The following is a 24,203-nucleotide window of genomic DNA, read 5'->3' as shown; positions in this document are numbered from 1 at the left end:
GCCCCCCAAACCCGCCCGATGTTCCGCTGGGCCCCTCTGGGCGGTGCCGCGCTGCGCTCCCGCTTCACCGGCTTGGACCGGACCGGCCCAGCACGACCCGGTTTGTCCTGGCCGAGCCCGACCTTTCCAGTGCCGGCGGGGCCCAGCGCCAGCTGCTCTTCCCATGCGGAACCGGTGAGCAACGGGCGGAACGGCAGCGGTGGAGCGGGTTGGCGGCCGGACCCGGGGAGCGGACCCGGGGTGCGAGGAGGGGGCTCCGGCCGCGGCCCGAGGGGACCGGGGGGTCCCGGAGGGTCCCGGGCCGAGCGTCCGCCGGGGGCAACGGTGAGGGCCCGGGGGCTGCGGGGTCCGCGGGGTGAGCGGCGCGGAGGGAGCCTGGGCCCGGAGGGGGGGGGCTGTGAGCGGGGTTGGGGGGCTGGGAAGAGACTGGAGGGGCTGAGGGAGGTCTGAGGGGACTCTGAGAGCCGCCGGGAGGCTGCGAGAGGGTCTCGGGCGAGCTGCGAGGAGGTCCTGAGGGGGCTGTGAGAGGGGTCCGGGGGCGCTCTCTGGCTTCTTTGCTCGCGGCCTGGCCTATTCCCGAGGTGTGGAGCCCCCTTCGGGGGCTGTGGTGGCTCCCAGTCCTGCCCCCACAGCTCGGGGGTGGCACCTGCTCGGATCTCGCAGGTCCCTGTGGCCCTGGATCGCCTTGTCCTTCCCACACGGAGTTATCCCTGCTCCCCAGCAGCCACTGCCCACAGCCCTAGGGCTGCTTCTCCTCTCCTGGAGCTTTCCCCACTTACCCTTCCCTTGCTGGTGCACCGAGAGGGAAATCTGGCCAAAGAACTTAGAACTGCACAGGGAAGCTCTAAGCCTCCAAACCACCCACAGGGAATGTGCTGATCCGTGCAGGAGCTGCCCCAAGGCACTGGGTGGGATCATGTGTGTGTGTAAATGAGCACCGCACACTTCTCCTGAACAAGAGACCCCTCAGGTGAGTTCCTTATCACTGTTTATAAAGTTCCTGTTGGCTCTGGGTGTTTTTTGTCTGGTGAGTGGAAATAAATCAGTGTCCCTTGTGCCCTTTGCCCCCTGTCCCTGCCTGTAGAGTTGTTCTTACCTGTGAACATAATAGAGGCTGGAAGGGGAGGTGGAATTCAGGAGTGGAAAACAGTGTCAGAACACCAGTTGATTTATTTTTTTCCTCTCAAAATCTCCCTGCCTGCAGCAGCTGTGGACTGTGCTGGAAGGTCCTGTGTCAGTGTGTGTGTCCTGGGGCAGCCCCGTGACAGGGCCCTGCCTGTGTGTGCTCACATTTATTCCTCTGCTGTTGGGTTCTCCCCTCCCTGGACGTTGCTGCAGTCAGTGCAGAGGCAGAGAATTGCTCTACCCTGTGTGTTTTCCCCCCCTCTGCTCCCAGTTTTCCAGGTGTCTGCTCCCCAGAGCCCCAGCCATGTTCAGTGCCAGCCAGAGCTCCCGGGCGCAGTTCCTGGACAAGGCGCGGCAGGCGCGGGAGGAGCGGCGGGAGCTGAAGGAGAGGGAGCGAGCAGCTGTGCAGCTCCAGGCCCTGGTCAGGAGGTTCCTGTGCCGCTGCCGCCTCCAGAGGGACATCAGGTGTGTGGGATTCATTGAATCATGGGGTGGGTTGGGTTGGAAGGGAGTTAAAGGTCATCTCATTCCAACACCCTGCTGTGGCAGGGACACCTTCCGCTAGTCCAGGTTGCTCCAAGCCCCGTCCAACCTGGCCTGGAACACTTCCAGGGATGGGGCAACCACAGCTTCTCTGGGCAGCCTGTGCCAGGGCTGTCACAGGGAACCATTTCTTCCCAATCTCCCATCTAATTCTGCCCTCTGGAAGTGGGAAGCTGTTCCCCTTGGTCCTGTCACTCCAGGCCCTTGTAAAATGTCCCTCTCCTTTCTATCCCTTTCCATTTCCCTTCCCCTTCCCTTTTCCCTTTCCCTCCCCTTTTCCTCCTGGAATTCTACCTTTGCTCTTACCTGGAGAGGTTTTCTTGGCTTTTAACAACTCATTTTTCTCACTTTGATAGGAAGGAGGTGGACGATTTCTTTGGTACAAATGAATCTGGCTCAAGTAAAAGAAGTGCTCTGTCTGTGTTCAGAATTGCCAGGAAGCTGCTGTTTGTGTTTAATCCCAAAGAGGACAAGGAGGTGAGGACACTGCCCTGAGCTGCTGCTTTTCTTTTGAGGATATGTTTTAGCATGTTAAATATGTTTAATTCATTATCCAGTGATCCTGTAGGTTCCTGCAATGTATTTTGGCCTCAGCAACGTGGTTTCTGCCTCCTGGTCCTTCCTGGAGGGATCTGCCTGTAGGAATGAAACAGGAGATGCCTTGAGTTTTTCAGTAGTGGTTCTGTATTCAGGGCATGGTTTGGTGGATGTTTTTCCTGGTGACTGTGCCAGCTGCAGGAACTGAGCAGTGCTGAGGATTTTGGCACAGCAGTTCCCCAGGCAGGGATCTTGTGGCAGCTCCCAATGACCTATGCTGGCTCTTTGTGTCTGATCTATGTCTGTTGATATCTGATATATCTGGCTTGTCTTTCTGACCATGCCCTGAATATGTGGGTTCAGAGTGAAGCCCTGAGATGATGAATTTTGCTCCAGGAAACTGTGAGGGCTGATTGTAAGGAAACAACTGGGAAATGAAAGGCTGTGTTTAAACTGCAGCAGTGGGTGATTTTTTTCAATCTCTGTTCCATTGAAGTCTGTGCTGCAAGTGCAGTTTTCTGTAGATACAGCATCAGAAAAAGCCCTGTGCATGTTACATACACATTTTTAAGTGCCTGGCGTCCCTCTGAAGCTCTGCACTGCAGCAATTGGGTGCATTGGTGAAATAATCCCTTGTAGTTCCTCGTCTCCTTCCCCTTCCAGCAGCGAGTCCATTCCATGCTGAGCCAAGGACTGGACTCTACTTCTTCCCACTCCATTTCCAGACACTGCTCTCAGCTGGGATAACCCCAGCAGCCAGTTCCTTAGCTCAGAGTGGCTTTATGCCTTGCAAACATGTGGGAAATACATGGCCTGAACATGTAAAACTGGACTGAAATGATAATTCAGGTGTTGTGGATGTGATGGCTGAGTTCTGCTGGGATGTCCAGGAGTCTGGGGTACTGCTGCACTCCTTGGCACTAAGCTGTTCTTCCTGAACCCCAGCTTTTCCTGGTGCTGGTGAGCGAGGCAGTTTAGCAGAGAGGCTGCAGGAATTCCTCCTGTGGATGAGCACTGTGCTCAAGGAGGGAATTCTGTCCAGCAGCAGTGTGCATGTGCTTCCAGGGAAGAAGCCGTGGGCACTGGCTGGAGTGTGTGTGTGTAGAACATTTGCTGTTTGATCCAGGGAGATCTTGCTCCCTCTGCTGAGCTGTTCCTCGTGCTTTTCCAGAACAACCCTTCCTGTAGTTAGAACTAATCCCACCTTATTATTTCCCCAGAGATTTGAAAAGCTGTGCCGCTGTATCCTTAACAGCATGGATGTGGAGAATGAGCCCAAGGTCAGTAGGAGGGGTTTGGTTTGGAGGGGGGGGTTGTTTGTTATTTTTAATTCTATGTGTGGGGATTTACATGGGTGATATTTGAATCTTTAGCTTTCAGAACTTCTGAACTCTGCAGAGATTCCATGGTGAAAGTTTGGACAAGCCCTTTAGTATTGCTCTGATATTTTTATTGTGTACAGCCATGGGAGTTAAAGAGCAGTTGATTCTGGGGTGGGTGGTGTCCTTTGACCAGGGAATTTGGGGAGAGAAGTATCTTGGTTCCACGTCTGGGGTGAGTTACAAAACTTTTGGCAGTGTGCTCTGCCAAGCACAAGCACTGATCACTGAGTGTATCCCCCTTCCTCAGGTGTGGTACGTGTCCCTGGCTCTCTCCAAGGATCTCACACTCCTATGGATAAAGCAGATCAAAGATATTTTGTGGTTTTGCTGTGAATTTCTCAAGCAGCTCAAGGTAAGGACTGTTTTCTTTGTGTTTTCTCTCCCTGCATTTAACAGTTGGCACAAAGGTAATTAGGTTTATTAACCCTGATGTTTGTTATCACAGCCTGACATCCTGCAGGACTCCAGACTGGTCAATCTGCACCTCACAATGCTTGTCACCTTCACAGACACTTCAACCTGGAAGATCCTCCGGGGAAAAGGTTTGTGCATTAATTCCTTAAGATTTGGGACTCACTATTAAAATCCTCTGAAGGCCCTGGCACAGGTTGCCCAGAGAAGCTGTTGCTGCCCCATCCCTGGAAGTGTCCAAGGCCAGGTTGGACGGGGCTTGGAGCAACCTGGGCTAGTGGAAGTTGTCCTGCCCATCGCAGGATGTGGAACTGAATGATCTTTAAGGTCTCAAACCATTTTGGGATTGTGTTGTTGCACCTTGTTCCCTCCCCATGGTTACCACAAAGTTTCATTTTGCTCCTGTGGTTGCACAAAACAAGGATTCCCTTGGGATTAGACTGTTCCCCTTGAGATTAGATGTTTCCCTTAGGACACCAACAGTTGTTACAATGTTTTTATAATATTCCAATTCCCCACCCCAAGTGTTCAGGGGATAAGGGGATATGCTTTTAGCTCTCAGTTTTTGTAGGAAATACACATAGACAAATATTGTGAGGAAATGAGACATCCATCTCAAGCAAGACCATGTGAAATGCTGCCCAAATGACGGGGTTGTGGATAAGGACAAGGACTTTGTGCAAGGAGGACTTGAGCAGTTCCAAAGTGCTGTGTTGTGTGTGGGGAAATGCAGGGTGGGACTGTGATGCTGTTTTGATGACACCAGTGCTTTAACCCAAAGGTGAAACCCTGAGGCCTGCAATGAACCACATCTGTGCAAACATCATGGGACACCTGAACCAGAAGGGGTTTTATTCTGTGCTGCAGGTCAGTCTCAGGTGGTACACTCCTATCTCCTCTTTATCCAGACAAACCCCAGTCCTGCCTGTGCTCCTTGTCCTAAGAGAGCTATTTGGATCTCTGGTGGAGTGTCAGGAAGAAGCTGCTGGGGATTTGTCTGTGATCGTATTTTTCTCAAAACAGCAAAACAGAGTCTCCCCACTCTCTCCTTTCTGTCTGTACTGCTGAATCAAAATCCTCTTAATCATCTCATGATGAGATGGACAAGGAGGAATCTTAAATATTTTTCCTGAAATTTGCTGGTGCCACATTGTGTGGGTTGGGTTTGTTTACTGCTCTGTTGGAACTTATGTAATTAACCTTTTAAATGAGAATTAGATTACCAAACTATTCTATTGCCTGTTAATTAGGAAAACCTGAGCACCCTGTGAGTACAGGTCCTAGAGAAATAAGTGCTGTATAGTGTCTGATTTGAGTGCAGCTTCTCTGTTCTGCCATTATTAACCTGAAGCCCTTCTAGTGCTGCCAAATAACTTGTAGGAACTGGATTTTTGGTTCCTTTGGTGTCCTTTTTCTCTGCATTAAATAAACTTGATGTCTTTCAGGAGTAATTATAATTTTTTTTTCTGAGTACTACAAGGTTTTTATTTTATTTATTTGGTTTTTATTCCAGATTTTGCTAACTAATGGCTTGGCAAGATCCAGACCTTCCTTGTCCAAGGGCTCTTTAACTGCCATCTTCTCCCTGGCACTGCGGTAAGGGAGCTGGAGCTGCTCCCAGGGATTTATAGCCAAACTTGTCTTAACTGTGCTTTTTAAAGACTTCTCCTGCCAGTGTTTTCATGCCTTTGAGAGCATCACCCTGATGAAAGAAGCTGCTTTAGGCAAATGGCTTGCTTTGCTGTCATCCTTTTTCAGCTCAGAATGCCTTTGAGTCAGTAATTAGTGTGAGCTTTCACTTGAGGGTGCAGCTCAGCTCAGACTGCAGGGTCTGTTTGTTGAACTTCAGAAGGGTTGGAGCTCTCCAGGTGAGCTGGTTGTGCCTCTCCACGATGAACTGCTGCTGCAGGTGTACCTGTTACTCCATCTGCAGGGGAAAAGTTTGTCCCTGAAGCAACACTTTGGAAACCTGCAGCCACTAATGAGCATTAAAACCTCAGTGGTTAATTGGGTGTCACTTCCTTTCTGCGCTGTCACTGCTGGGATGGTGAGGGTGTGATGGTCAGGAGAGGAGCAGTGGGTGTCCATGTCACCCAACTTCTTCCTAAGGAAAGCAATTAATTACTGATTTTCTGGCACTGGGGAGAAGGGGAATTAGGAGGTGAACCATTTAACCCTGAGAGCGTTGTGAGTGTGCTGTGTAAAAATGCTTTATTCTCTGAGCTGTCTTATATTCCTTTGAGCCAGAGCAGTTCTGTGAACTTGCTCTGAGGAGAGAGGTGTAAGTGAATATTGTTTTTCTTGTGATGCTTCAAGGGCAAGTTGGACAGGGCTTGGAGCACCCTGGTCTGGCGGAAGGTGTCCCTGTCCATGGCAGGAGGTGGAACCAAATGATCTTTAAGGTCTCTTGCAACCCAAACCATGATTTTCTGATTCCTGCTGAGGGAAGAATCAGTAACCAGTTTTGAACAGCTCAGTTGAAGGCTGTCTTGCTTTTCTGGGCCAGATTGTGCTCTGAAGTGTTCCTCTCTCTCTGTAGCCCTGTGGTTGCTGCACAGTTCTCAGACAATCTGTTGAGGTCCTTCCTGATCCATATCATGTCTGTGCCTGCTATAATGACTCACCTTGCTACTCTCACACCTGAGGTAAGTGGGTGATCTCATAGGACCAAGAATCTACTGATTATCACATCAGGCCACTTGTTATTCCATTTTATCAGCTCTTGGAACAGAGCTTTTGCATTTCTCTCTTTGCCAGTTTCAACTCTTGTGAAAGTGTTTGATCCTTACAAATACTCTGGATTTATAATACAGACATTATTAACACCAGTGGAATGATGGGCTGAACTGCCCTAAAATAAGTAAATAAGTAATAAAGGCATATATGACCAACAGTTTGAATTTTTCATGGCCCTACTCTTCCATTTCTGTAACCATAGACAGAGCCAAAGCAAAAATCACTCTGTTGCATGGCAGAGGATCTGAGGAGGTAACTAGTGGACTGTCCATTAATCCAATTTAATCTGCTTGGTGCAGACAGGCAGGTTTTGTGCCAAATGGGCATCCTGTGTCCTTGCAGACAGATGATTGCAAAGCTCTGTCTACAACTACTACATGACCTGTTCACCTGCAAGGGGTTTTATTTCCCAGGCCAGCTCCATGTCAAACTCTCTGTAGGGCAACAGTCTCAACTTGCTGCTTTCTTTGGAAAGAAAGGCCAGTCCCAGGTGCTGTGGCAGATCAGGTGTGGGGCTTTGTGTGGTGCCTCACGGGCAGGTCAATTGTGTCTTTCAGCGTCTGGCAGTGATAGAATCTCACGATCTGTTCCGCAAGTTCATCCTGTTCTTGAGCTGTGAGGCTCAATGCCGAGATGTCTGTGTGTGCCTGGAGGGGAGCCACACTCTCTGTTTGCTGGGTAAGCACCTGCAACACTTCTTACTGTGTTTGGAAGAGAGTCTTGAGTCAGATCTTCTTTCTCCATGGGTCAGAGCTGCCTCCAACTCATCATTTTTTAATCATTATTTAGATAATGATTTATTTATATTTTCCAAATAATAACTGAGACATATTTTGGGACATTACAAACATGGTTTAAGACCTCTGCAGGTGGAGGAAGGGTCAGAGACTTGCTTTTGTCTCCATGTCATCATACTGAGCTGGGAAGCATCATCTCTGCCAGCTTTTGACTTGGTCTCTGAGAAAGGAGAAAGTATTGAAATGTGGCAGACTTGGATCCAGTTCCCTAAATGGACATGCTGCTGAAATACTTAAATTCACATTTCGGTAAAAGTAGCAAGATTAACAGTTGGAGCTCTGGAATAATCATGGATTGTAGCTTGTAGTCCTTTGTAGAAGGTGTTGGTGGCACTCAGATGAGAAGGTGGCCAAAGGGATGTCACTGGAAATGGCTTGCTGCAGGGTGACCTCTAAGAATCACTATTGACAGAAATCCTCTCCTGGGCTTGAGGGAGGATTGGTTTTACCTGTAACCACTGTCCCACAGCATCTGTTCCTGTTAAGTCACGCTTTTCTGGTCATTCCTCCAGGTAACCTGGTGTTCCTGGGCTCTCTGAATGACCAGGTCCTGGAGGAGGAGACAGCCCACTTTGTGGGGGTGCTCATCCACATGCTCTCCTACTGCCAGAAGTACGTGTCACAGAAGAAATCCAACCTCACCCACTGGCACCCTGTTCTGGGCTGGTTTTCACAGACTGTGGATTATGGGTGAGTGGGAAGGACCTTATGGGGAGAGATGATTAAGCCTCTCCTTTTATTTATTTTCCTTTTTTTTATATGTTGCAATGTGTTTTATGTCTTGAGATGAACAGTGAGAACCTGTTCAAAATAATTTCTCAGATATTTCAGGTTCTGTCTGCACAATGTAAATTGTTGCTTTCATACACAGACTATTCCATGAGTAAATTCATGGCGTGTAGTTAAACTGGTGACCAGTGGCCATACTGGTACACTGATACAGCACCTGTGTATCAGCCCTTCCTATGAGGACCATCTGTAGGGTTGGGAGCACATTCCAATTTGGATTATGAGCAAATGTATCAGTGTCACTGCCTGGTATTCTATTCCAACCTGCCTCCCTGCCTTTCCTTCCAGACTGAATGAGTCCATGCCTCTGCTGACAAAGCAACTGCAGCACCTCTGGGGAGTCCATATGATCCGCATCCTCTTCAGTGATGTGCTCAGCAAGAAGCTGCTGGAAAATCAGGAAATAGCTCAGCTGCCAGCACAGCCAGTTTCCCCTCAGAACAGCCTTCCTATGAAAAGTCAGTTCTGGAGGGTTGTAGGGGGGGTTTTGTGTTTGTTTGTACATGTGTCTCTCTCCCAGACTCTCAGGGCTTTGGCTTTTCCACTTATGCTGAAAGCTTTGAGTAATTACTTGCAGCAGCTGCTGCTGCTGAGGTGGGGATATGATCTCTCCTATTTGTAATTCATGCTCAGAGTGGCTCAGTGACCTGGGGCAAAATCTCTTATTTGGTGCTGGGAAAATATTTGCTTATTTTAGCAGTTTCTTTTCATCATTTCTGGAGCTGAAGTGTTTACTGCATAACTTAGTATTTCCCAAGGTAAGGTGAGGGGCAGCTTCCCCTGTGACAAGCAAGGTGAAGCTGGTTCGTGCACCTGTGACAGGTGAAGAGGATTTGCAGTAACTGTAAATCAGATATTTTCTAGATGCTGCCCATAGCACCAGATCCTGTGGTTACTGCAGTCAGAATCATGGAATCACAGAGCTGTTTGGGTTGAAAGGGACCTTAAAGATCATTTAGGCCACTCCCCTGCCATGGGCAGGGACACCTTCCACTAGACCACGTTGCTCCAACCTGGCCTTGGACACTTCCAGGGATGGGGCAGCCACAGCTTCTCTGGGCAACCTGTGCCAGGGCCTCACCACCCTCACAGGGAAGAATTCCTTCCCAATATCCCATCTAACCCTGCCCTCTGGCAGTGGGAATGGTTTTGAACATCACTTCTGTGCTTCTCCGTCCCCAGACCTGTTCAAGAGAGCGTTCCAGAAATCCGCCTCTGTCCGGAACATCCTCAAGCCGGTGGGGGGGAAGCGCGTGGACTCCGCGGAGGTGCAGAAGGTTTGCAGCATCTGTGTCCTGTACCAGACCACCCTGACCACGCTCACCCAGATCCGCCTGCAGATCCTCACAGGTCAGGGCCCCTCTGTGCTCTTCAAATCTCTTCCAATGTGCAGAAAAAAGAGATTTCCCTTATTAAATTCTGTTGACTTGTTGGTAGTTTTATTACTGACAAGAGTTTATTGACTGGCTGGGGTGGAAGGCTTGTTCCATCCTGAATCATCCAGATGGTCAATAACATTCAGCACTACTTGATCAAGCATTAACTCTCCAGAATACAAATTGAAGCAAGTTTTCCTCTTGTGAAACCTTGCTTACACCATGTCAAACTTCAGCCTGAGTCAGTGTTTTTGGGAAGGCTGGCAATATTAATCTTTCTGTGGTGGGAACACTGGATGCTTTCATACATCTTGGAAACAAATTACCTGTCTTGGAAATGGATGGAGGAGGAGATCAGCACTGCTTTGATCTGGTGGGTAGAGAGAGTGCAAAGCTGTGGGTGCTTTGTGGCTGTAGTGGTGACCAGGGGTACAGCCTTGTTGTACTCCCATCTCCAAGATGCTGGAATGGTGATGGGATCACAGGAATTCATTATTTTCTAAAGTTGCAAAAGAATTAGGGGGAAAGGGCTTAAGGTGTGCAAACAATGCCTCATTAAAAGCTTTTTTTTTTTCCTGCTTTTCTGGTGATTGTACATGTCCTGTTAATGCAGACAGCCTTGGGAGCCAAATGAGATGCTCATGTTCCTCTTCTACTTTGCAAAAGGGTCTTTGAGCTCCAAGTCACATTTGTGACTTCACAGGCAGCAGAACGAGCTTTATATTTTGTGTGCTTTATATTTTCATAGGTCTCACCTACCTGGATGATCTGTTGCCCAAATTGTGGGCTTTTATCTGTGAGCTGGGACCACAGGGTGGGTTAAAACTCTTCTTGGAGTGTTTGAACAATGACACAGAGGAATCCAAGAGGCTGCTGGCCATGCTGATGCTCTTCTGTGACTGCTCCCGCCACCTCATCACGTAGGTAGCATGTGGGGGCTGCTCCCTGCATTTGTAATATGAAGCTGTTGTGTTCCTGAAGTTTTAGAAGTAGTTAAGGTTTTATGCCTTTTCATGAAGATAATTAGACAGGGTAAAGCAGTGAGATTTTGGGATGAAGTCCTGAGAAATAAAGGGCTTCAAAAGGACTTTCCCCATCAGCCATGTGCTGCTTCAGGAATATCCAGCTGACTGGACTGGTGATAAAACTGGGAGGAGAAAGAAACAGACCAAAGGATGGGAAAGGGGGTGAAAAATTGCCCTTGCTGGTCAGGAGAGGCAGTTCTCTTAGCTTGAATGGTGCAAAAGTTTTTTTGGGAGTGATAGCACAGGTCCTTCTAAGCCTGAAACTCTGGCTTTGCTTGTATCTCAGACTTTCATACCATCTTCTCTTAGGATCTGCTATCAATCAAAATCCATAAATAAGGTTTAGTTGTTTATGACTTTAGATCCTCATGGGTGTCAGTTGTCATAGAAATAAGAGCTGCTGCTAAAGGATAATGTGCCTTTATGAAAATTTCAAAAGGGAATTAAATTTACACTTGTGCATTTGCATTTGTTTGCTCTGACAGGATTCTTGATGACATAGAGGTCTATGAAGAGCAGATTTCATTCAAGCTGGAGGAGCTCGTTACCATCTCCTCTTTCCTGAATTCCTTCGTGTTTAAGATGATCTGGGATGGAATTGTAGGTAAGTGCTTTTAGTACCTTGAGATGATACTACTGTTAGAACAACAAATGGCATTAATTTTGGAATTTGAAGCTTCTGCTAATTATTACTTGGCACAAAACCCACTACTGTATGGGAATATGTCCCAGTCTCTTGATGTCCAGATGCCACTGTCGTGCTTGGCACCAAATACTGAACACTTTCCTATTTCCAGTAAGAATTTGTGTAACAAACAGGCATGATAGGCGTGTTGCTTTTTGGCAGGGATGAAGTTTAGCGCGGCTGGGCTGTGTGTTGGACAGTAATGCAGTGCTGGGACCAGGCCTGCTCAGGTCTCTGCAGATATCTGGTGTTGATCTGTCTGCTGGTTAATTTGGGTACAGCTCAGCTCTGGCAATTAGATGAGATAGTCCAGTTCTGTTGTGAAATGAGATGGCTTTGATGTAGCTCTGATCAAAGAAGACACTGTGTCTCCTGCGAGGCACAAAGTCCGTCCCTGCAAGGGCAGTGGAGGTCAGGAGGAACACACCTGTCCTGTTACTGTGGCTGGTAATCAATGGGTTGCTCCTGGCCACTCCTGTTTCCTGGGGTGCCTGGACATGGCTGCTTTGTCCCTTCTGTGCAGAGAATGCCCGAGGGGAGACCCTGGAGCTGTTCCACTCCGTGCATGGCTGGCTCATGGTGCTGTACGAGCGGGACTGTCGCCGGCGTTTCGCTCCCGACGAGCACTGGCTGCGCAAGTGAGTGTCCAGGGCAGGGGTCACGTGCAGTTCTGTGCCTGTCCCAGTGCCCCAGGTCCTCTGTGTAGCCCGGTCTGGGATCCCTTCTTTAAATTCTGCCTGTGAAATCGAGGTGAGAACTGGTCCCTGTGTTTGCAGTTAAGGACACTCCGCACATTGTGCTGCTTTTCCATTGTGTGAGGTTTAGGTGGTGCTTTGAAACCTGACTCAGCACCCAAGAGCTTGAGTGCCTCCAGTCTTCTCACCTTCTTACAAGGGTGAACCTGAGCACTTAAGTCATCTTTGAATCATTGCAGGTTTCCTGTCTCTTGCCCCCAGCTATTCCCCACACCTGGGCATTTCTCAGGGATCTCTGAAACTCTGCCTTTCTTTGTAAAGGGACCTCAAACCCAGTGTGCTCTTCCAGGAGCTGGACAAGGACAAGAAACGAGCCCAGCTGCTCCTGCAGTACATCCCACACGTCATTCCCCACAAGAACGTGAGTGGTACGGGGGGCAGAGGGTGGAGGCTGAGAAGGCACTGTGGGCTGGGGTGGAAGGGACATGTGTCTGGAGCATTTTGTGATTGAAATGCCAGTTGAATAGAAGTCTTTTCCTTCCTTCCCACCTCTCCCCAGTATATTTCCTCTAAATGTCTTGATTTCTGTTGTTGAGACAGAACTGATTTGTGTGGGTAGCTGCATGGAGTGAGTGGGTGCCAGTGGCATTTCTGGGCCCAGCTGGGATTGGGACAACCAGGAGTAGTTCTGGGTGTGTGTTCCAAAGCCCTGCTGCACTGCAGGATAAGGATCCTTGTGGATGAAGACTGACATTTGTTTTCTTTTTGAAGAGGGTGCTGCTTTTCCGAAACATGGTCACAAAGGAGAAGGAGAAGCTGGGGCTGGTTGAAACCAGCTCGGCATCCCCTCACGTCACACACATCACCATCCGCCGCTCACGGATGCTGGAGGTGAGGGACCTGTCCTGCAGGAGCCAACCAACAGGGCAGCACCTTGGCCTGACAAAAACATGGGCCCAGAGTGTGTTTTTACCTTCTCTGTGGGTGTTGAGGGACCCATCAGTCTCAGAACTGATGATACAGGAAAAATGCTGGACCTTTGTTCAGTTCAGCTGCTCCAGACCTGGAGTTTTGACTCAGAAAATGCTGCTCTTTTTGAACACAAGGTTCAATAGCAATGCAGGTTTCTATGGTGTATCTGTCTCCTCTCTCTGCTGCATGTCTGTGTGGGTGTTTTACGTGTCTCCCTCCATGACTGTGCTCTGGATCTCCTGGTCTGTGTAGGATGGATATGAACAGCTCCGGCAGCTTTCCCAGAACGCCATGAAGGGAGTGATCAGAGTGAAGTTTGTGAATGATCTGGGAGTCGATGAGGCTGGTATTGATCAGGATGGGGTCTTCAAAGAGTTTTTGGAAGAAATAATTAAAAAAGTGTTTGACCCTGCACTCAACCTGTTCAAGGTATGACCCAGGTGCTGACTGTGGTGACTCCCTGCAGACAGGAACAGCCTGGCTCACTGTGCTCTTACCTCTCTGTGCAGACCACCAGTGGTGATGAGAGGCTGTATCCATCCCCAACATCCTACATCCATGAGAACTACCTCCAGCTCTTTGAGTTTGTGGGGAAGATGCTTGGGAAGGCTGTATATGAGGTGAGCCAGAAGCACCATATTGTCACTATTGGTACAGTTCTGTGGGGGTACCTTTGAGAGCATCTCTTGTGCTTGGGGAGGTGTTACTGAAGAGGTGAATTTGGAAAAAGGACTTGCACAAAGATACTCATCGTGGAACAGCCTGGAATTTCTTCAGGCATGTGTTAAGAATAATCTTGGACATAAAACCTGGGACACACCTTGATTATTCCTCGTGGTGCTGGGGGCACCAGCTGGAATAGTCTGTTATTTTGGTGTTACACCTTCCAAGGATCCATTTGTTGGTACCTTAAAGGGACGTGTCAAAAAGGAGGATGGAGTGACAGAATGACCCACTCCATCTAAGTTCTTTTAAAGGAAACATCGAGTTCCCCTGTTGCCTTTTTGCACTTGCTGCACTAATTAATGGATTTTAAGAGGATGTGGGTTTTGTAGCTGGTTTCAATGCCTTGCAAAGATGCCCTTTGCACTTTGTCCACATCACAAGCTCTACCTGCAGGCCTTGCAGGTAACCAAAGTTATCACACATAACATGTATGGGGCAGGACCTTACCTGTGCATTTTTCTTGACCACAGGGAATAGTTGTGGATGTACCATTTGCTTCCTTCTTTTTGAGTCAGCTCCTTGGGCACCACCACAGTGTCTTCTACAGCTCCGTGGATGAACTTCCCTCCTTGGACTCTGAGTTCTATAAAAATCTCACTTCAATTAAGGTTTGACCATCAACTTTCCTGTTGTTCTCCTCCCTGATCACTGCTGTTAGAAATAGTCCATTACAAGTGCCTTTGGGGTACTGAACTTTTTTAAAACCACCCTGGATGTAACTGGTGGTTCTGCTGCTGAACACTGACCTTCTTTCCCTTTCCCTGTTGCTCTCCAGCGTTATGATGGTGATATCAGTGACCTGGGCTTAACACTGTCCTATGATGAAGATGTGATGGGTCAGGTAGGTTTTTATTCAGTGAGATGTTGGACCTTATCCTTACTTTGTCCCAGACACCCTCTTTGTGCTGTCATGGAGTAGAATCATAGAATATCCTCAGTTGGAAGGGACCCACAAGGATCATCAGGGTCCAGCTCCTGATAGATGATGATGAGCAGAATTCTGGGCACTGATAGAATCCACAGCCCTGGCTGTTCCTCCTGGTTAGATCCCAGCTGATCCACGTGGGAGTGTCTCCTCGTTTGTCTGGCTGGGCTACCAGAAGAGCCTTTGAAGCACTGAGGGGTCCTGAGGGTTGTTGCCGACTGCTGTGGTAAAGCCTAGGGTGCCAGAAGTGGCAGATTTGGTGTCCTTAGAGCAGAGAAATACACCTGCAGTCAAATTTACCAGCAGAAAACAAATATTATTCTCTGCTGAGCTCTCTGAGAGCTGGTGTTGAGTGTCCAAAAGCCAGGAGTGTGTCCCAGCTCGCGCTTCTTACTCTGGAACTGTGTTTCTGAGTGTAGTCAGGTGGATGCTCTGTGTGGCCCATCTGAGCAGGAATCCCCATGGGACTGACTGGGAAATGAACTTGTGTTTGATTGTGGTAAGGGCTGAGCTCTGCTCTTCTTTACAGAAGAAATGCTTGTGCTGCAAGGCTGGCTCAGCTTCAGGGCTTCTTTGAGCTCAGCTCAGAGATTCAGTATTTAGCTGTGAGCAGAGAACAGCTTTTTCCACAAAAAGGTTGCCCTCTGACCCTTAATTTTTCTGCTGCCAGGGTTTTTTCCTTTCTAGTTGAAAAAGTGTTTAACGCTTTCCCTGCATAACTGGTTTTCCTTTCTTTTAAAGAAGAATCTCTATGTGGGGAGAAATTCCTTTTCTTTCAGCATAGCTATTTCTGTCAGAGAAACTTGAAGTGTGTGAGGAGGTCTCTTGGCCTAGAGAAGAAAAAGCTGTTTGTCAGTCCCCTAGGAAGGCTTGAAGGTACTTGATTGCACTTGAGCCCTGGGCTCTGTGATGTTGTGTGAGCGTAGCTGGAAAATCTGGAGAGATAAGATAAAAATACCTTTGCTGTCAGTGTGTTGTGGCTGCAAATTCCGTGGGGAGCCCCCAGCCTGTGCTGATCCTGGGCGCCGAGAGTAGGATAGATCCAGTGGCACAGAGACCACTGAGTCAGGGACTGTCTGTCTGGGGCAGCTTGTCCTTGAGAGCTTTGCATGCTACGTTTTTATTCCTCAGCTGGTGCGTTTGTCCAGGAACAGCACTAGCCATGAAAATGCACCTGCACAGTGAGTGGGAAGAGCTGAGGGTGGACACAGCCCTGCTCTGCACCACTAGGGGCTGTGCCCACTGCAGGACACCTTCCTGCTGCCTCAGGATTGCTGAGGGTTCAGCTTTGAGGGCTTTTTTGAAAAATAAAAGTTGGAAACAGGGTATAGAGCCCAGCAATGAGATACAGAAGGCTGTGGAACATTAAGGTTAAAAATAAACCAGGCTCTCCTGTTTTCCCTGTGCTTTGGCCGTGCTGAAGGAGCCAGGTGGGATAACCCTGAATGAACTTGTGTCCCTTCTGGGGTAGGGATGTTGGGCACAGGTGAGCTGTGCTCATTCCTTGAGCTGTGCTCTCTCCTGACCTTGGAATTCCCCTGGAGCTGAGGCACGGAGGCCGCTCTGATGTGTGAATAATAAGAAAGTGAAAACTTTCTGCCTCAGTTTGTGCAAAGATGAGTCATGTGTAGCCAGCACCTGGAGGGCCCTGCACTGTCCCTGAGCTGGAGGGGAGCACCAGGCTGGGAGATCCTTCCCAGCTCTCTCCTTTCCTGCCTGGAGTGCCCAGCTGGAGGGCCAGGAGCTCCTGGGCGAGACTTGTGGATCAGCCAGCTTTGGATTGCGCTGTTAGACTGAGCTATCTGAGGCTCTGAGCTTGTTCAGCCCCTGGATTCTGGGATTGTGACAGTCCCCCAGGGCTCTTGGAATTGATTTGTGTGCGGTTCAGCAGTGATGGATCAGGCTGGAGAGGAGGCTTCCTGGGAGAAGGGCTGGCTCTGCTGGTGGGAGAGTTGGAGTTCCTGCTGTTCCATTGCTCTGTTAATAGTTAAGTGAAACTGGTTCAAGGCAGAAGCAGGATTATTACTTAAATTTAAATCCTACTGTTTTATTGTAAAAATAAATGTTTTATGGGGAGGTAACAGCTTGGTATGGTATTTCCTTCCATTGTGGTTCCAGGCAGTAATTAGCAATCCAATCATTTCTTCCTTCAGCTTGTTTGCCATGAACTTGTTCCTGGAGGGAAGACCATTCCCGTTACCAATGAAAATAAGTAAGTACAGCAATTACATTTTTAAGGTCACTACTGCAAAATACTTTATTCTAGTTCCTTGGGCTTGCATCTGGAATGAATTGAGATAGATTGGAGTAGAAGGAGCACATAAATATCTTAATGGAATTTGCTGGTTACAGTTCATCGGCAGAAATTGTATTAAATTTGATTTGCAAAATAAAAATTGACAATTTACTTCTTGAAACAGCACTTCTGAGGTCAAAGGCACACAGTCAGGGAGATTCTGCAGGATTTAATGATGGTGATGGATACAGACAGATGGATTCAAAGCAATTCAGGCACACGGTGGTGAACACAGAGGGCACAGATGCTCAAAGACACCTTGGAGCAGACAGATCTCCTCAGAATGATAACATGTGGCAGTTGTATAAAGCACCGTGGTCGGAGCAGACAGTGGTGAATTCAAATGCAGTCGACAGTCGTTCTTTAGACACAGGAAATGAGAGGAGACACCGAGCCCTGGGGCTATTTTCACAGATAACCGGCTTTTAGATAGTTATCTCAAATGTCAACTCGGGAGCCTGAAAGCCAACCCCACCTTTTTGTTCCCTTCATTTTTTTTTTCTCTTCCCTATCCCCTTCAGTGATCATAAAAGCAGGATGAAATATCTATTAAGCAGATGTGTGTTTGAACTGGTAATCTGGGGGTTGTTCTCTTTAATGGCAAATGAAAGCTCCGTCCTACCTGAGGATTTGGCTGTGCTAGTCGTGCTCTGCACTCTGATGTTCCCAGGCTTTTCCCTTCTCCAGCTCTGACCAGGGAGTTTGCATTTGAAAGAATCTTCCTCTGCCTTGTCAGAAGTCAGCTCAGGGAGGAAGTTGAAAGTCCTGGATGTTGCTCTAATCATTTACAGTGGAAACTTTGAAACTTTTGCACACAAACTGGGAGCTGGGAAGGAGCAGAAGTGTTGGGAGATGAAGCAATCTGGGAACAGCTCTGTCTGGGAATTATGGAGTGAGCTGACCTGGCCAAAAACCCAGTCAGTAGGATCGTGGTGGGGTCTGCCATGGAGCTGAGGAAGAAGAATCAGCAAATTCAGGTGTTTTGCCTGTGGGTGAGAAGAGAAAGCCTGATGGTGCCTCCCTGTAACAAACAGGGCTCCTCTTCCACACTCCTGGAGGGAGATGGGAATGTGCTGTGTGGTTTTGGTGTGCTCATTCTCCAGCCATGGGGGCAGGAGCACTAGAGGAGTGTCTGCCTGAGGATCTGATCCTTTAAAGAGGAGTTGGGTGTGTGCTCCCCTCTGTGAGCTGTGTCTGGCCAAGGCTGATCAAGGGATTATTGGAGCCAATTAGCCCTGGGTTGTGCAGGAGCTCCAAGAAATGAGCAGAATCACAGAGATGGGGAAGGGGGCAAAGTCTGGGCAGAACAACATCTTTATGTGCTTAAATAAAGTTCAGAGCCCTGGATGGGAAAGTATAATCCCTTTCCAGGCAATGACAGTCCCTTTGGGGCTGGAGAGACAGGTCAGGACTGGCATGGGGGGTACCCCTGGCTGCTCCATCCCTCCCTGCCACCTGCCCTGCCCTGTCCCCCCCAGAATCAGCTACATCCACCTCATGGCTCACTTCCGGATGCACACCCAGATCAAGAACCAGACAGCTGCTCTCATCAGCGGCTTCAGGTCCATCATCAAGCCCGAGTGGATCCGGATGTTTTCCGCGCCGGAGCTGCAGCGCCTGATCTCCGGGGACAACGCTGAGATTGACCTCGAGGACCTGAAGTAAGTGAGCAGCTCGTTCTGCTGGGCCTCCCCTCAGCAAGCCAGTAAACTGAGCCCCTTCATCACAGAGCTGGAGGAGACTGGCTTGTCCACAACTTTGTGCTCCTCCTCATTGGAATTTGAGGAGCAAGCAGAGACAGAGCTGAGGAACATGTTCCTTAAAGCTAATTTGGATAATTAATGAATGGGAAGGGTCCTTTCTTCCACTGGTTCCTGGGAGCAGAATTTCTCCCTGCCCTTCCCTTTCCTCTGACCAAGTGCCCAGTAAGTGTTGGTGGGGACTCAGTGCTGTCAGTGTCAGCTGGACCAGTGAACTGACTCATGGCAGAGGGTTTGGAACAGGATGAGCTTTAAGGTCCCTTCCAACCCAAACCATCCTACATGACTGATCCTTGCAGCACTTGTCAGCTGTGCCCCTCCTGCTGCCATGACACAGGCCTGGCAAAACCTTTGTCTCCCCAGAAAACACACCGTGTACTACGGGGGCTTCCATGGGAGTCACCGGGTCATCATCTGGCTGTGGGACATCCTGGCCAATGACTTCAGCCCCGAGGAGAGAGCCATGTTCCTCAAGGTGAGTGGGAAATCATGGCAGCCCAGCCTGGGCTTTGGGTGGGTGGGCCAGTGCTGTTCTCCAGTTCCCTGTGTGCTTTCTGCCACTAATAAAAGGAGTATCAGAATCCTGGACACCTGAACGTGCCCAGCAGGCAGAGTTCCTGTAAATGCTCTGGTGTCACCACGAATGCTCTGCACAGCTGTCACTCCTCAGGCAGGGCTGTGCACCAGAGCTCAGAGCTATTGGGGTGCACAGTGCCAGTCCCAGCAGTGCTGTGTTATTTCTGTGTGGCTGTTCCTGCCCTCTCTGCTGCCATCTTGACTCTCCATGCCTTTTTCAGTTTGTGACCAGCTGCTCCAGGCCTCCACTTCTGGGCTTTGCCTACCTCAAGCCTCCTTTTTCCATCCGCTGTGTGGAAGTCTCTGATGATCAGGTGGGCACCCTGCTTGCTCCTGGCTTAGGCATTCCCTCCCCAGCTTCCCCAGCTCTGTCTGACCAGGAAACTCTTAAAGTGGGAAGATTACATGTTAGCATTAGGAAGGAATTCTTCCCTGTGAGGGTTCTGAGGCCCTGGGGTTGCCCAGAGAATTGGGCAACCAGAGAAGCTGCGGAAGTGTTCAAGGCTAGGTTGGACAGGGCTTGGAGCAACCTAGTCTAGTGGAAGGTGTCCCTGCCCATGGCAGGGGGTGGCACTGGATGAGCTTTATGGTCCCTCCAACCTAAACCATTTCATGATTCTATTTGTGCTCTATAGGACACAGTGAAAACAACCCCACCCCAATAGAATGTTCATGGCTGCACCTGCCTCTCCCCACACACAGCTGCTCTGGGCTCTCTCTGCCCAGAGGGTGTCGAGGGTTGTGTTTTCCCCTCAGGAGCTCCCTGTGTTCCCCTGTTCCCCCCCTCCCTTGTCTCCCTGCGCACTCTGCCCGTGTCACAGCACTGCAGTTACAAGCAGAACTCCCTGTGGGCAGACAGAGCCTTGGGGTTTGGCTCTCCCTGTTCCAGTGGCAGGTTTTGTACTGGCAGCCCTACCCCGTGTGCAGGCCCCGTGGCACAGGGAGAGGTGACAGCTGTGTGCCTGTTGCAGGACACGGGGGACACTCTGGGCAGCGTCTTGCGCGGCTTTTTCACCATCCGCAAGAAGGAGCCGGGCGGGCGGCTCCCGACCTCCTCCACCTGCTTCAACCTCCTCAAGCTGCCCAACTACAGCAAGAAAAGCATCCTGAGGGAGAAGCTGCGCTATGCCATCAGCATGAACACTGGCTTTGAGCTGTCCTAGGCGGCCTGCACTCGGTATGGGGCTCGGAGCTGCTGCCGGAGGGGAGGCTTCGTGCACGGAGCCTGGATCAGCTCCCGGGAGCCACGGCTCACTTGAGGGCTGGAGACATGCAGCTGGGAGTGGAGGTTTACAGGGATCCCGGGAAGAGCTGCTGGGCTCAGGGCTGGCTCTTCTTGGGCACGGCTCCAGACTGGAGGAGGTGATGGGCCTGACCCAAAACACTTCACTTGACACCCACATAAATCGTCTTTCAAAGCAAAACCCCGGGGGAGCACAAAAGGAACATTCCAAGTGCCAGTCAGATTAGTGACCGTGAGACCCCCAGCAGGCTGGGCAGGCCGGGCAGCTGCTGCTGTGGGAGTGCTGCTTTTCCCTTTCCCAGGAGCTGCTCTGGGTGGAAGTGAATCTGTGGGAAAGGCAGAGAGATGACAGAGCCCACAGGGAGACGAGTGGGAGGCAGCAGCATTGGATGTGCCCCAGATGGGCACTGCTCACTCAGGTACTGCAGGGGGGTTCCAGATGCCCCCCAAGGCCCTTGGTGTGTCTCAGAGAAGGAACCACGTGCCAGACCCGGGAAGCAGCAGGTTAAACACGAGCAGATGGACTCTGTGGCTCTCGGGAAGGTCTGGGAGTGCTGGAGGTTAAGAGCTGGAGCAGCAGGCATGGGGTCAGTGTGCTGAGCCAGCTGTGCCTCTGCCAAGTTCTTGCCAGAGCCGGGGCTTTGGATGGGAAGGGAATGTGTCTCAATTTCTCAGGAGCAGAAATGGTTTAATTTTATGTAGTTTCCAAAGGGCAGGAGCTCCAGAGGACACAGCTCAGGCAGCCCTCGCTCCCCAGCACAGTGCTCAGGCGGGACAGGTTCCTCTCTGGAAACCTCCACTAGCAAAATTCCTCTTGGATGGAAGTTTCACTTTGTTTGCAGGCCCTTTTTGTTAGGGAGATGTGCTGTTTCCACCCAGTACTGGGTCTCTGTGTAATAGCCATATTTGCTTTGTTGCCGAACTATTTATTTTGGTCTCTTTGTCTCTTTCTGGCCTTATGACGTTTGCCTGTAGCAGGCGACTTTGCAGGCTGTGACAGGGGTGTTGGGAAGGTGGGGACCCTTCCTGCCATTTCTGATGAAGTCCAGAGACGTTGATAAAGTGTCTCTACAGTTTCCCACCTTGGTCCCTTGTGCTGTTGCAAGTCCTGCCCCAGCCTGGGCCAGGGAGAGGAGAGACTGGGCTGTTCCTGGGCTGTCCTGTCCATGCTGGGATTCTGGCAGCAGAGGAAAACCATGGCATTGCCCTGTTTAGGACAGGATTGAAAACAGTCACCTTCTCCCCACTAATAAAACAAGCTCCTGCACAGGCTAGTGGGGTCTGCCCTGGGTTTCCTTTCCCCTCCTGGCACTGGCAAACCTTACCCTGCTCTGGCTGTACCCTGCCTCACCTGCTGCCCTGCTGGTCCATCCCATGGGATTCCTGTCCCCAGGTGTGCTCAGCACGGAGAAGGCTCCTGGGCTCTGAGAAACCCCCTTTCCCACAATGTTCCACATTTCAAATGGATCAGAAACGCTCGGCACCAACCAACCACAAGCAGAGAGGTGGCCTTTGCCTCATCCTCCTGTCCTGCTGCAGATGGTTTTCAGAGAAATAACCCTTTTTTTAGAACTGATGCCTGGAAATGCATCTGGAAAGCAATGTCAGGATCCTTTTTCTCTGTCAAATCTGTGATATTAAACAGGAGTGATGGGAAGTGTTGGTGCGGACAGGAATGTCTGCATCCACAGGGTTCAGGGCACTGGGCTGTGAGTCAGAGAAATTAGAGAAATTAAAGATGATAGGAAATTTCTCTCTTTAATTTATTTTTTTTTTTTTTTTACATAGAGCATTTTGACATTAACCAGTTGGTGACTGTGTAGTGGGGAGGTCTAGGCACTGGCCTGGACCACTCATAGTTTAAATGCCACCCAAAATCTCCTTTTTTTCTTCTAGGAAACGCAGTGTGTTGAACTAGAGCACAATGAGTTGTTGAACACTGAAATAAAATCCTTGCTCCCCTTTTCCCTTTGTTCCTCAGGAGTACAATTCCTAGAAAAGATCTTCCTACAGACTTAGCTTGGTCCCTCCAAACCTGGAAATGTTGCACTGTGAGACACTGCTCCCCATTGTAGCTGGTGTATAAAACGTGATTGTATGGTGACTCCCCAGTAGCTGTGGACTAGGATTTCTGTGGAGGGGCTGATTTCTGTGTCCTGGGGAGGCTGGAATGCGTGTTTACCTGAGCAGAAGGTGTGGAAGGTGTGTCAGTCCTGCCTGCTCTGTGTGTCCTGCAGGTGTTGTGCAGGGCAGGGATGGTTGTGCCACGGGAGATTAATGAGGAGCTTTTCTATCCAAGCCTCGCTGCCGTGGAGACCTTGGTTACATCCCTGTGTGTCAGAACTGCAGAGAAAATAAAGCTGGTTTGAGCTCAGGTGGTTGGATGTCTCCTTGTCCTTTCCTAGGGCAGGGAATGCCTGGGTGGGCTGCTCCTGGCAGAGGGGAGAGCAGAGTGTGCGAGGCTGGTACCTCTCAGAGAGCACCTGCCTTTAGTGGGAATCTGCCTTTACTCTGAGGGTGGTGAGGCCCTGGCACAGGTTACCCAGAGAAGCTGTGACTGCCCTATTCCTGCAAGTGTCCAAGGCCAGGTTGGATGGGGCTTGGAGCAACCTGGGATAGTGGAAGGTGTCCCTGCCCATGGCAGGGGGTAGAACTGAATGAGCTTTAAGGTCTCTTTCAACCCAAACCTGGCTGGAGTTCTGGGATTCTCTTCCAGGCAGAGAACAGAGCTAGGTGCTTCCCTGGGAATCCCTTTTGCCAGGCTGGTTCCTGGTGCCTGTGCACATGCTGATGGGGTGATCTGAGGGCTGCTGAGCCCAAAGGGACCTGGCAGTGTTGTTTGAAGCAGGATTTGCTCTTGTATCTTGGAATATGCTTGGAGAAGCTTTACCTGGTCCTGCAGGGTGCTGTGACTTTGGTCCTTGGTACCTTCCTGAGAATATTGGTGCTCCTTGGATGCAGGCAGAGGAGAGCCCGACAAGTGCTGGGGTGAGCAGTGCTTGGTGCATGTCTGGGAATGGTGACTGGGACCACTGGCAGAGAAGGAAATGGGCTGGAAACCCAGGCAGGATCCCCCAGCACAGGAGAGGGGGACAGCCCTGAGGTTCAGCCACTGGAGCCAATGTGGGGGTTGATGTTGATAACAATATTCCATATTTCTCCCCTGGCCTGGCTCTGGCAGGAGTGAGGAGCTGTACCTGCTGCTGCTCCAGCTTCCCCCCATGACATGTGTGACCCTGTGGCCCTTTGCTGCCCATCTGTCCCTGCTCTGGAGCCCTCCTGCCCCACTCCCCATGCCCGTGGTGCCCCAGGCCGTCCCTGTGGGCGTTGGGGCTCCGCGGGGAACGGGAGCAGGGATGGAGCGAGGGAGAGGCTCCCAGTCAGTGTGCAAGTGCCATTGTTTTGACACAGAGGCATCTGGCACTGTCAGAAAGAGCAAAAAGAGCCCCCACAGCAGATGCTGCCAAGGCAGAAAGCTGGCAGCAGCCAGGCAAGCCTGCACAGCGCCTGCTCTCATGGCATCCCAGCCTGGAGCTGAGCATCCAAGCCTGGATTGGGGCATCCTGAGGGTGAGGTGGGACCATGGCCATCCAGGGCACTAGGA

The 24,203-nt window shown here is 50.1% G+C and overlaps 2 protein-coding genes across 5 annotated transcripts in view; both read left to right on the top strand.

The window, feature by feature from the left end:
• ACACB (acetyl-CoA carboxylase beta) overlaps positions 1-2,658 on the top strand; it is a 104,128-nt gene extending 101,470 nt beyond the window's left edge. The window contains exon 53 of the mRNA XM_064674903.1: positions 2,592-2,658. Within this exon, the coding sequence (XP_064530973.1) occupies positions 2,592-2,643 (52 nt within the window). The 3' untranslated portion in view covers positions 2,644-2,658. The remainder of the gene's footprint in view (positions 1-2,591) is intronic.
• On the top strand, positions 42-22,973 carry UBE3B (ubiquitin protein ligase E3B). 4 transcript variants are annotated; one of them, XM_064674907.1, is made up of 29 exons: positions 200-324; positions 868-970; positions 1,397-1,590; positions 2,025-2,145; positions 3,426-3,485; positions 3,835-3,939; positions 4,033-4,129; positions 4,780-4,865; positions 5,512-5,594; positions 6,538-6,643; positions 7,292-7,412; positions 8,044-8,221; positions 8,609-8,778; positions 9,503-9,670; positions 10,445-10,616; positions 11,207-11,325; positions 11,930-12,044; positions 12,423-12,522; positions 12,873-12,992; positions 13,326-13,502; positions 13,583-13,693; positions 14,270-14,407; positions 14,575-14,640; positions 16,878-16,936; positions 18,499-18,681; positions 19,144-19,255; positions 19,578-19,670; positions 20,328-20,533; positions 22,496-22,973. In XM_064674907.1, exons 3-28 carry the CDS (start codon positions 1,430-1,432, stop codon positions 20,517-20,519), a joined length of 3,213 nt encoding a protein of 1,070 aa, XP_064530977.1. In that variant the 5' UTR covers positions 200-324; positions 868-970; positions 1,397-1,429; the 3' UTR covers positions 20,520-20,533; positions 22,496-22,973. The 4 variants fall into 4 exon arrangements, with proteins under 4 accessions (XP_064530975.1, XP_064530977.1, XP_064530974.1 ...); XM_064674905.1 differs by lacking the exon at positions 200-324 and adding an exon at positions 42-174 and having other exon boundaries at positions 20,328-22,973; XM_064674904.1 differs by having other exon boundaries at positions 20,328-22,973.
• Positions 22,974-24,203: the final 1,230 nt, after the last annotated feature.

This window comes from Pseudopipra pipra, chromosome 18 (genome assembly GCF_036250125.1).
Source record: "Pseudopipra pipra isolate bDixPip1 chromosome 18, bDixPip1.hap1, whole genome shotgun sequence".
Lineage (NCBI taxonomy): Eukaryota > Metazoa > Chordata > Aves > Passeriformes > Pipridae > Pseudopipra > Pseudopipra pipra.
Note: the sequence above shows the minus strand (reverse complement) of the source record. Positions and strands in the feature narration are given on the sequence as shown.

Bases quoted from the DNA above. Each gene is read 5' to 3' on its own strand.
- UBE3B (XM_064674905.1), top strand. From the start codon at position 1,430: ATGTTCAGTGCCAGCCAGAGCTCCCGGGCGCAGTTCCTGGACAAGGCG. The intron at 4,866-5,511 runs GTCAGTCTCAGG...TTTTTATTCCAG, and splicing joins GGTTTTATTCTGTGCTGCAG to ATTTTGCTAACTAATGGCTT. The intron at 12,045-12,422 runs GTGAGTGTCCAG...TTCTTTGTAAAG, and splicing joins GACGAGCACTGGCTGCGCAA to GGACCTCAAACCCAGTGTGC.